Source organism: Corylus avellana, chromosome ca1, assembly GCF_901000735.1.
Source record: "Corylus avellana chromosome ca1, CavTom2PMs-1.0".
NCBI classification, from domain to species: domain Eukaryota; kingdom Viridiplantae; phylum Streptophyta; class Magnoliopsida; order Fagales; family Betulaceae; genus Corylus; species Corylus avellana.
This window is the reverse complement of record NC_081541.1, coordinates 13,474,450-13,487,212: the sequence shown is the minus strand read 5'-3', so window position 1 is coordinate 13,487,212 and position 12,763 is coordinate 13,474,450. Positions and strand designations below refer to the sequence as shown.

General features: G+C 32.0%; 1 protein-coding gene across 1 annotated transcript; it reads left to right on the top strand.

Moving 5' to 3' along the window:
- Positions 1–9,931: 9,931 nt before the first annotated feature.
- Positions 9,932–10,779, top strand: LOC132167767 (phylloplanin-like). Its single transcript, XM_059578796.1, has 2 exons — positions 9,932–10,135; positions 10,376–10,779. The coding sequence occupies exons 1-2, from the start codon at positions 9,967–9,969 to the stop codon at positions 10,663–10,665; spliced, it is 459 nt and encodes a 152-aa protein (XP_059434779.1). The 5' UTR covers positions 9,932–9,966; the 3' UTR covers positions 10,666–10,779.
- The last annotated feature ends 1,984 nt before the right edge of the window (positions 10,780–12,763 follow it).

The following is a 12,763-nucleotide window of genomic DNA, read 5'->3' as shown; positions in this document are numbered from 1 at the left end:
TATCTTGTGGCACACATCAATAAAGGAACTTTTGATCATGTGTGTTCAAGAAGATGAGAAATTAAGACATGAGAATCCATAAGTTACTTATGTTAAGGGAACGACCTTAATAAGCAATCATGTCCAATACTTAATGAATGAGAACAAGGTGCCAACAAAGTGTTATGACAATTAAGATATTTGTTTCTCTTACAATAAGGAAAATTATTGGCATATAAAGAATGATTGCATAAAGTATCATGAATGACTTGAAATAAATGATCTCATACATCTACTGTGTCATGAATCTCTTTTATTGACTCTCCTAAATACTTTGTTGATTGAATTTGGTTTAGCGGTCCACGTTGTCAACATAATGCAGGGTTTTCTAAATAATACTTGTTTACAATTGGAGGTTGTTGGGATCAATAGATTAATTTTAAAAAATTTAGTTATATTATTTTGACCTTAATAATGTTTTTATATATTCCACAATTCTTTTAGAAATTTAATTTTTATTTTAGTTTGTTAAAATCAAGTTTGAACATTATTAAAATTTTTGGGTGGAATATTAAATTAATGGTCTATTTAAAATTGATCTAGATCCCAATTTTTGGAAAATTAATCCCTGCATATAAATGTTGACATAAAGTAGAGTCTTATGAATGAGAAAATCCTCTATATTATGGCATTAGAGATTGGAATATATCTCTATAAAGAGTAAAAGGTCGATAAATGATAGAGTTTTTTATGACTCTTGAAATTTACTATCTTTGGTATTTATGTAGACTGCATTAAAGAAAAGCAGACCAACTATACCACTAAATATGCTAACAAAAGGATTTTTGAGATTCTTGAGATCATGTACAAGTGTAGACATTTTCCATACTTCTTGCCTAAATGGTTAGAGATATCCTATCTCTTTTAGTAATAACCATATAAGGTTTTTGTATCTCTATCTTCTAAATCATAAGGTTGGGGCATTAAATGCTTTCAGTACCTATAAGGTAAAAGTAGAGAAACAAAACAAAAGAAAGTCAAGATTGTAAGATCTGATAGAGGCATATAGTATTATAGTAGGTACATGAAAATGGGACATGAAAGTTAATACTAATATTCTATTCTCCTAATGGAGTGAAGCCTTGAAAACCACTGTGTATACATTTAACGGGTTCCATTCATGGTTGTCTATAAGACACATAAATTAAGGAATGAATAGAACCAAGTTCAAATTGTTTACACATATAGGGTTGTCCTGCTATAGTGAGGATTTATAATCCACACCTAAGGTAATTAGATTCAAGGACAACTAGCAAAATTTTATAGGTTATACAGTAAACTCCAAGGGGTTTAGGCTTTATTGTTCTTCATTTAGTCCTAGAATTATTGAGTTTAGAAATGCAAAATTTCTAGAGGATGCTAAACCTAGTGGGAGTGCTTATCCTCAAGAGATTGAATTAGAGGAATCACGAGAGTTGATTGAAACTCCTTCACATGAAGGGTGTTTGATTGTGCTTAGGAAAAATCAAATTGATTATCTTGAACCACAATCGGTTCAGAACAGTCAACTCATGAAGAACAAGTTCAAAATGAACATACTCAGACTTTGTCAAATGTAAAGAAAGTAGGATTAAGTAGATCCTCTAGAATAAGGTGACCAACAATCCCTAGTGATTATGTTGTATACTTCCAGGAGTCTGATTTTCATGTCAGACCTAAGAACGATCCAAAAATTGTTTTCACATCATTTTGGGTGGAGATAACTTCACATTGTGTTTCAATGCCATGAAGGAGGAGATGAAATCATTGGCTAAAATTCAAGTCTGCAATCTTGTTGACTTACCAAAGGGAGTTGCAGCCATAGGCTGCAAATGGGTTTACAAAACCTAAAAGGAAGCTTCCGGGTAATGTTGAAAGATATAAAGTTAGACTTGTAGCCAATGATCTTACTCAAAAGGGAGGCATTGATTATCATGGTATGAGTAGCTCATTTTGGTTTAGAGCTATATCAAAAGGATGCGAAAAACAATTTTCCTGAATGAGGATCTTAAGGAGGAGGTGTACATAAGACAACTTAAAGGTTTTATTGATAACAGTCAGAAAGCTTGTAAATTAAGGATATCTATTACTGGACTAAGATAGGCCTCTCACTAATAGTATATAATACAAGGTTATTGCTTCACATGGGTTTATTGAGAACCTTGTTAATCATTGAATATACCTTAAGGTCAGTGGGAGTAAACTTACATTTCTTTTAGTCTTGTATATAGATAATATTTGCTTGCAAGCATTAATTTAGGTTTGCTACATAAAGTTTCTCTCACTAAAGTTTTGGAGGAGATTTAGAATGAAGAACTATGAATCTTCAGTAGCACCTATTATTAAAGGGGATAATGTCCCAAAATGTATTGGAACAAAGGTAGATAAAAAATATTCCATATGTATGCACAGGTCTACATTAGACCTGACATTGAAATAGCAGGTGGACTATTGGGTCAATATAGTATTGTGGAATATGCAATTAACCAAGAACTACAGTTTAACCTAAAGATACACTTACCATTTGGTGGTGTTTATTCAGGTTTGGTTTTTGCTAAATGTGTAGATAGTAGAGAATCAACTTCAGTATATATGTACTAAAGATGCAGTAAGCAGACTACAGTTGCTACATCTACCATGAAAGCAAAAGTCATTACATGCTATGAATCAATTACACATGCATTATGGTTGAGATATTTTTGTTAAAGGTCTTAAGATTGTCGATTTATAGTTAGACCCATAAAGATCTTCTGAGTTAATTCTACTACAATTATCTTTTCTAAGAATAAACTGAGTAGAAGCAGAAGTATGTATATCGACATAAAGTATCACTGTGAAAGAGAACATTAAGTGACAATAAATGTCTATTGAGCATATAAGTATTGAATTAATGATTGTGGATCCCATGACTAAAGGTTTACCGGTAAAGAAAGTATAAAGTCATGTGAAATATATGAGATTCATTAATTCATTTGTGCTTAGTTTCTCTTTAATTGGTCTATAGACATAAAGGTAATGTTATAAAGATTTTTGTGCGCATATATATTATTCTTATCTGTGGGGATAAAATTAAAGTTGGACCCAAATGACTTATAGGAAGTTCATTCATAAAGTACATTATCCATAAAATACTCATTTAGGGAGGTATTGCACATTGTGACACATGGAAGGGACGGCTTATCATATAAAAGCTTTACCGCTACGATTCGTGTGTAATATTCCTTGAGTGAGTGGAAGGATTCTATGAATGGTTATAATAAATAAAGTAATGGCTATCTCATAGAACCGAACACCATAAGGAATTTATATGTCATAAGGGCCAAGTGGGAGAATGTAAGAAATTTCATTTAAGTTATGTCCCTTATGTCACATATATTACTGTGATTATAAAATATGTATAATTACAGTGTTCAGTGATTTATTCCAATTAAAGCTTATTCTGTGAAATCAAATATTCTGAATTAAATTGTTGATTTAATTTTTATGGAAACAAATATTTGAATTCATTACTGATTTTATTTTGTGGAATTAAATAAGCTGTATTGATTATTTATTTGATTTTTCATTCCTTGATGGGAGGAATAATTAAGGTAACAGTTCTAATTGAGGGTCCCTGACCTACCTATAAATAAGACTTGTGTATTCCATCAATTGGCATTAACTGGTAGGCATAGGTCAGAAGAACCTCTCAATATTTTTAGTTTTCTAGATTTGGATGCTGTAAAGCTGTTCTTCAATTGACTTGAGCAAAGCATGGCTAGAGGTATTTATATAATTATTCATTCCGCTGCTAATTTTATTGTCAATTAGCATTTAATTATATATAGAATTCTTACAATCAAAACATCATCAAAATAATTGATACACTCACCCTAATAATCCAATCCACCTAAAACATTGCGAACACAAAATGAAAAGCTAATAGACCTCTTGGAGTTCCCTTCCAAGTAACTCTTTCAAGCTTCAAGCTCTCTCTCTCTTTCTCTTTCTTTCTCTGTGTGCGCTCAAACGAAATCCGCTCAAATTTTTACATTTTAAGCTTCTAACATATGCTCAAAAATTTCGGCTTCATTCGAACAGACTTAGTTTCATTCAAACGAATACATGGTACATTAAATTGAACATCGAATCTCACCTACTCGAACTTGTGAAACTCGATCTGTTTGTTTGAATGGCATGTCCTACTTTTGAACGGACATGATAGACTAAATCTCAATCGTTCAATCTCGACCGTTCATTCTCACCTATTGCTCCATGTGGCACTGCCATGTGGAAATTCCATCCTATTTGAACGAATCCTAACTTCGTTCGAATGAACTCATGTAAATCTGAATCACATTTGTTCGATCTTTTATGCTCGCGGGTAACGCTGCCTCATGAAGATGCCTTTTTGTTTGAACAAACTCCAAGCTCATTCGAATGAACTTACAAAAATTCCAATTTAATTTCTAAAGTGACCTCCCATCTAACAATGAAATGCCTACGAACCCGCTGGATGACCACAATCTCTTTGAACTATACCAAAAAGAGTTGAAGGGATGGCTACTACATGGCTCCAAGGTCGTTGGAGGATCACATTCCCGTTGAATGATACCTGTTGTGCATGAAATATATTAATTAAAGTACTCTCATAGGTACATGAGGATGGACTCAAAACTCAAGTGGGCTAAACCCAACCCAAATTAAAAGACCTATAGGATATGGCTAAACCTAATCAATCAAGAAAAGCAGCCAATTGAAATTTCATTAATTTGATAAAGAAATCAGATTTGATTCAATCCTAGATTTAGAATATCATTTTGTACACTTCTAAATGTTTTGCTCATAACTTTTCGCTCAGACATCATATTGCTAATTTAAAATTAAACGAATTTATCTGAACTACGATTTTTCTAATTCGGACATTTACTATGCCAAAATCTCCTCGCGGTATATGTCTAAAATTGTAGGCGAATTCCATTTGAAACTTCTTATTTTGGGGTTTCTCTACTAGGTTGGGTTGTAAAAGGGACCAAAAACGTAGGAAATTAGGAATTCATTGAGTGGAGGCCAAACAAAAGAAAAAAAAACACTGATTCAATGGTGGTTAAACAGAGAGCACAAGTTGTAGGGTAAGACCGACTACAAAGGAGGATGTGTTTTTGATATCCACGTTATTTTTTTTCTTCCACTTCATGTCTTTTTCTTCATATTCTTACATGGTAACTTCACTTACCCCCTGAAATGTCACGCTTTTTGTAAACCCCCTCAAAGTTTAAAAACTTTCACTTTGGTGTATCGATCTTTTGATTTTTTTTCCAATTATCCCCTCCATCAAGATTTTCTATTAAATCAAATCCTAATGGAGGCGTGTGAAATTCCTAAAATGCTATTATTTTCTATTATATATATAAAAACTCCTGACCCGTGGGTTAACTAGTGGATCTAACCCACCAGTTAACCCACGGGTCATATATTATTATTATTATTATTATTTATTTTTTAAAAGAAGGGACCCATCATGGGTCACTTTGTGACCCACGGCGGGTCACCTTGGTGACCCATGACAGGTCACAAGGTGACCCGCCATGGGTCACTGTTTTTTATATAAAAATAATAATAATAATAATGATAACAATAATTTTTTATTTGTAAATAAGGGCAAATTTAGAATTTTTAAAAATTTTAGGGGTATAAAGGTCTTTTTACCACTACTACCGTCTCATTTAACCCCAATTTCTAATGGAATTGGGGTAATTGAAAAAAATCAAAAGATCAATACACCAAAGTGTGAGTTTTTAAACTTTGGGGATGTTTGCAAAATGAGTGACATTTCAGGGGGGGTAAGTGAAGTTACCCCTACATGTATCTTAACTCTATGAGAGCTACAATCCTCAACTAAGGTTAAGGATAAAGCATCGCTAATGAGTATCAACATTTATTTATGAGATTTAATTTTACTTAGAATGATGTTTTCTTTAATGATTAAATTACTATTGCTTCACATCAATTGATAAAGATGAAACTCTATATGTGAGTTCAATCATGTTTTTCCTCTTGATTTAGGATTGATGTTAATTGATTGAATGCTTAGTTTCTACTTTTGATTTTAAAATTGGATATCTCTTATGGTTTGTCTTTAATAGATGCAATAGATGATTTGATTTTAAATTTTGAGTGTAAAAAAGCATGCTTTAGATTTTTTAAAGGGTTTCAAAATGATAATATCTTTTATGGTAATATACACTAAAAAAATAAAAAATAAAGTTTAATGACATTTGAATAATGATGTTTTTGGTCCAAAAAACGTCATTATTCAAACTAGCGATGTTTGAATAGTAACTTTTTCAAAACAACTCATAAAGACTGGAATCCGAGTTAATGACATTTGAATAGTAAAAATGTCACTAAAAAGTGACATTTTAGCCCATTGAAGGTGACTTGTAAACAGTGGACGTCATCTTCTAGAATGTGACACTTTTACTATTCACACGTCACCTTTGAGAAGGTGATCTGTGAACAATGCACGTCACCTTCTAGTAGGTAATGTTTTCACTATTCACACGTAGCTATCCTTTGAAAAATTATAAAAAAATAATAATAATTTTTACTATATATATAAAACAAAAAAATCAAATTAATTATCTTTTTTTTAAAAAAAAAATAAAAATTAATTATCTTTTTAAAAATAAAAAATAAAACAAATTCAAATAAAATTTAAATAAAAAGAAAAAATAGGGATGGCTTCGTTGGGGCTGGGGGGTGGCCCGAAGGGCACTCCCAGCCTTGAGGGTGGCCCGCGAGCCACCCACGGCCACCTCTACGTAGTTTATTATTATTATTATTTTTTTTAAAAAAAAAATGTTTGATGTGTGTGTGTAAGTGAAAGAGGAAAATATTTGAAGTTTTTTGGTGTGGGTGATTGTTTTGAATGCAAACTTTGAATGTTAAAATTTTCAAATTTTGAGACGTTTTACTGTCCACACATTGTTATTCACGCACAAAAGGCGACGTATGAATAGTAACACTGTTCAAATGTCACTATTTTATAAATAGTGATGTTTGAACAGTAAAAAATCGCATTTTAGTGATTTTTTTTTTTTAAAAAAAAAACATCACCATTCTAAATGACACTAATTTATTTATTTATTTATTATTTTTTTTTTTTTAGTAATATATGATTGATTTCTAGATTATTACGTAGGAGTTAGGGGTAATTCGGTCATGAACATATTTTGGTGTGAATTAATAAGGTGGATTCCAAAACCTTGGTCATTTGCTTTTGATAGTTCTATGCTTTTCATTATTTCTTGTTTAGATTAATTGCATGCTTAATTTTATTTTTATGTTAGAAAAATCACTTTTTTGCTGAATTAGATTAGGATTTATTTAGTTTAGATTTAATTAGTTTTCCTACGTCCACACAAGTGCTTGTGGGCACTTGCCAAACTATACGCTTACGTGTACACAGGGCCGGCTCAATGGCTAGGCCATTGAGGCGGTCGCCTAGGGTCCCCAGCTATGCAGGCTCAAAAATTTTCTTAATAAGGCCCAAAAAAATTTTTAATAAGGCTTAATTTTTTAAAAAAATTTTATTTTAACTTAAGGCATAATTTTTTTTTTTAATTTTTTAAATAAGGCCCAAAATTTTTTCTCATACAAAGTTTAGGTCTCTAAAATAAGGCATCAATATAATAAGCCAATTGTAAAATAAGACCAATTAACCCAAAAAAGCAAATATGCCACATCAATTTTTTTGGGCAACTAGTTAAAAGTTAAACTTAAAACTCATGAAACAACAATAAGAATGAAAATAATAATAATATTATAAGAATATAATAATATTATTAAAATAAATATTATTTAATTAATATTTAAATATTAAAAAAAATAAGGTCCAACTTCAAAATTTCGCCTAAAGCCTCCAAATACATTGAGCCGGCCCTGCGTGTACAATACAATTCCACAACAATTCTAATGATAGCATGCGACCCAGCCCAAGTGTACGTTATCACCATACGACCATGATGCAACGAACATATATATAACTGCTAGAAGCCAGCAGTTTGGCTTGTAAAGCACTAGTGTTGTTGGTGATCTATGACTCACGATACATATATTATTAGGCAATTGATGAGAGCACATATACCCCAAGTCGTATTTCCTTTGGCAATTGATCAAAGCAAGGTCATGTAGTACTCCAAACTATATCTTATTGGACAATTGACCAGAGCACGATCATGTACCCTGCCTGAGTTAGGATGGAGGGAGAGGGCGTCAAGAGGGGTCAATTCCTCCCACACACCCCCGCCCCCCTCTCGTATTTCATGGGGCAAAGCAAGATCATGTATCCTAGATTAGATTATATTTGAACAATTGGTCAGCATATAGTCATGTACCCTAAATCAAATTATATTGGGCAATTAGCCAGCACATGATAATGTACTGCAGTCATGTACTTCAAGTCAAATTATGTTGGGCAATTGACCAGCACATGGTCAAGTACCCCAAATTATATTACACAGCTGGGGAAATTAACCAGCATATAGTCATATACCCCAAATTAGATTATATTGGAGAATTGACCTGCATATTATATATATATGGTCATGTACCATAGATGAGAGTATATGTTAGGTAGTTGATCAAAGCACCGAGGTTCGAGACTTTTAAAATTAATCAGTATGCTACACACAGTTTCACTCTTACTCTTACATTCATTGTCGTGACTTTTAAAATTACTATTAGATTAAAATTCAATAATAATGTATCATAAATCTAATAGTTATTTTAAAACACACATCATGAAGTGTACTGAGAGTGGGAGTGTGTAGCATTACTCTTATATTAATGTTTACTGTACTATGCATGCAATGAGACAGTGGAAACATAAAAGCTACAAATCAAGCCATCTGAAATCCCTTGGTCTCAAATATATGCTTAAAATATCTTGAGGATCAAAAGGTTTATTTATGGAGTTGAGAAAATTCATCGCTAGGTCATTGCTGAGCAGTGGAAGAAGCAGGAGATTTGGTTTATACTAGATCTCAAATTGTTGGTCGTCCTCTGTGTGATGGAAACTCGTAATTGAGGCCTAGATAAGATACAAGTGCTATTTATCCATCAAACACTAGTGTTATAGTTTTGATTTGCTGTGGGTTTCCCAAATTAAAATGGTTTAATTATGGTGATCATACTTAAATAGCAGAATTTTCTGCCAAAAATCATGTCTCATATGAACCAAAAAGTCCCATTGAATCACATCTTAGCCATCTTCCTTCACTCCTAAAACTCCTCTGCATAATTAGTTCGTAGCCAATGTACTGCATATCTCCATGTGATATTCTTAAAGTTATCACAAACTCTCACATCAAGTGATCACTGTCACTGTCTAAATATTCCACCCGGAAGAATAATTAATTATTAATGCCCGCAGCAGGAAGCAACTTTCTGTGGCTAGAGCATGAAATATCATACAAAAATTGACAAAAACCTAGTTGTGCTCTACAGCTGGACCTCTAGTTCTACAAACTTTTGGAAGTAATAATGAATTATCAATCTGTGCTCTACAGCTATGGACCTATCTACAACTTTTACCTTTTGGAGTTAATATTGAATGATCAATGATTTTGGAGAGAAGACCAAAATCAAGGGAATGAGAGTTGGCTTTTATATATAGGATAATAGTAGTAGTAAGTCCACAAAGGTGGCGTGCATGGTGAAGCTGAGCTTCATGACAAACTCTTTGATATTGAAAAGCAAAAACTGACAATCTTTCTACACACGCATGCATAGAGATCTAGCACATTGTGACTTTATGTCAGAAAAGTCGGCTGCAACTTGGCCATATGCACGCATGTGCAGCATTTCTGAATACTATAAAAATGCTTACATGCATGGCCACCATTTCTACAAGTCAGTTGAGATAAATTAAGCAAGTGATTCTTCTCTACCAATATAGTAGCAGCCATGGCCACCAAATTAGCTCTCTTTGTTTTCCTTGTCATTGCTGCAGTGACTGCTCCGCTTCCTAGAGCACAATCCCAGCTTGGTGGCCTCCTTGGTTTGATTCGCATCAATGGGACTGTGTTTTGCTCTATTAATGGCAATATAGGTGCCAATGGTGCTGTTTTCCCAAGTATGTTTCCCGTCTCCATATATATATTTCTTACAAACTAAATTATAAGATTTATATAATCTAATTTTTAAAAGTATCATGTCTTTTGAACATGAGATGTAAGTGTTTTTTTCTAAAAAAAAAAAAAAAAAAAAATTAATGTTATTCCAAAAACATGTAAAACTCACGTGTTATAAAATTTTTTAGAGCTCTTTTGATGCTATTTTTCACTATGGTTTCGTAATGTTTACTTTTATTCAGATGCTCAGGTACAACTGCGATGTGGAGCTGGAAATGTTGTTTCTACTACAACAACCAATGGCTCCGGAGTGTTTTCCATGCTGTTGGATCCTCTTCAATTTATTCTCTCCTCCCTGATGACCGATTGCAATCTAGTGGTTGCCACACCCCTCTCCACCTGCAACGCCAACCTTCCCAATCTTGGGGGAGCCTTACAGTCACCCTTGCAGCTCGTAGGTACTATCGTTAGCGGCCTTTTCCATGTCACCACCCTTATTCCAACTGGGTTCCTATTCACTCCCGCAACCTGAGCAATACTATAAGAGTAATGTTAAAAACCATATTTTTATCTCATAACTATTCTGCAATACTGATGCAGCAGTTCTAATTAACCAATCATTATTAAAACAGAAAAGAAAGAAAAAAAAAAAAATTGGTAAAGTGAGATTACTGTATTACCATTGTTGGATAATTATAAAATAAAAATATGGTATATATATATATAGCATTACTCTTACAACAAAGATAAGTTACAAGTGCCAAGATTACACATGAATAAGGTTCATTGTACCAATGACCAGGATATGTAGTATTTTACTTTCCAACTAGTCCCTAAGAATTCTCTCTTTTATGTTTATATGAAGGTAATTGGCATCCAAATTGTAAGTCCTTCCCCGAAGCACTTTTGCTGCCTATAATGAATAAAAGCCTTTTTCTACGAATTTGTATGAAAAATTAATGTCGATCCCCTTCAAAATGGGATTTTATACTCTACTATCCATCGCAAATTTCGAATCATGATAATTTTTTTATTTTATTTTTGACATATCCACACGAAGGAATGGAAAAGGGGAATTCGAATTAGTAACCTCCGTTTCATAAGGCGTGATCTACAGCCGATTGAACTACCTTTTGAAAACTAAATCATGATAATTTACACAAGGAAAATTCACAATATTATGATGCAAACATGTTATCACAAAATTTGGACTCATCATTTGTGGATTTGCTTGGACTTTCGGGGTCAAAAAGGGTACTTCGTTGCCAAAAGGTTAACTAATTAAGTAAATAAGGAATTTGACTCCATCTACTGTAAAAAATTAAAAAGTTGCTATTCCATTTCAAGTATTCCATGGATTATTATACTAACGTAGAAAGAAGCTAGGGACCTATTTATTCCATTGAAATATGATGAAGCTCTTATTACAATTATGCTTATTAACTTGATACATAAGTTGATTTATATAAGTAAACCTAAATTGACTTATATAAAGAAACATAAATTGACTTATATTGGAATTAATAGTTGATATATACTGCAACATAATTATAGTTGTATGACAATATATAGTATGGGAATCTATTAAATATTATTTCTTATTTTAGTGCATAAAAATTTGTGTTAAACAAAAAATTGGTTCTTTTGGTAAAAATATTTCTAAAAGTATATATTTGACTTTAATGCTTTAAAAATACCAAAACGCACTTTAATAAAAGCTTTAAAATAAAGCGTTTTCTAAAAAATTTATTTTTGGCTTCAAAAACTATAATATATTTCAACGCAATCTTAAACAACTTCATACAAAATCTCATGAAAAAACTGATGTTTTATGACGTGCCAAACAGCAACAAAATTTTGTCACGTCAGTAATTATTGACGTACCAAAAGTGGCAGGTCAACAAATTTTTTTTTTACGTGCCAAAAGTGGCACGTCAATATTTATTGACGTGTTGAATCTAACACGTCAGGATTTACTAACGTGTCAATATTTGACACGTCAATAAATTTGAATTCAATTTAATTTTTAAAAATTTTATTTAAAAAATTTAATATTTAAATATTTATTGACGTGCTAAAATTAGACACGTCAGGAAATATTGACGTGTCATTTTGACACGTCAATATATATATATTTTTTGATTTATCATTGTCCATGAAGTAATATAGAAATTAAAAAAAAAAAAAAAAAATGTTTTACAGCGTGCTAGTTTTTAGCATTTCAGGAAAACAATTGCCTCATCAGGTTTATTTATATTATATAGGGTAAAGTCCACATACCCCCCTCAAACTACCACCCAATTGAAATGTTCCCTCCAAACTTTCAATTGCGACAATGTACCTCCCAAACTATCAAAATATTGTCAATATCCCCCCTAAAGCTAGCAAAAAGATCAAAATGCCCCGATATATTTATTAATATGACAAAAATACCCCTAAAATTCAAAAAAAAAAAAATTTAACGAAAATTTTAATTTTTTTTAAAAAAATTATTTTAATTTTTAAACGATTTTTTTTAACCGAAATTTTTATTTTTTAAAAAAATCAATTTTTATTTTTTTAGATTTTTTCTAAATATGTTTTAAAAAAACGAAAATTTTGTTTTTTTTTTAAACGAAAATATTTTAATT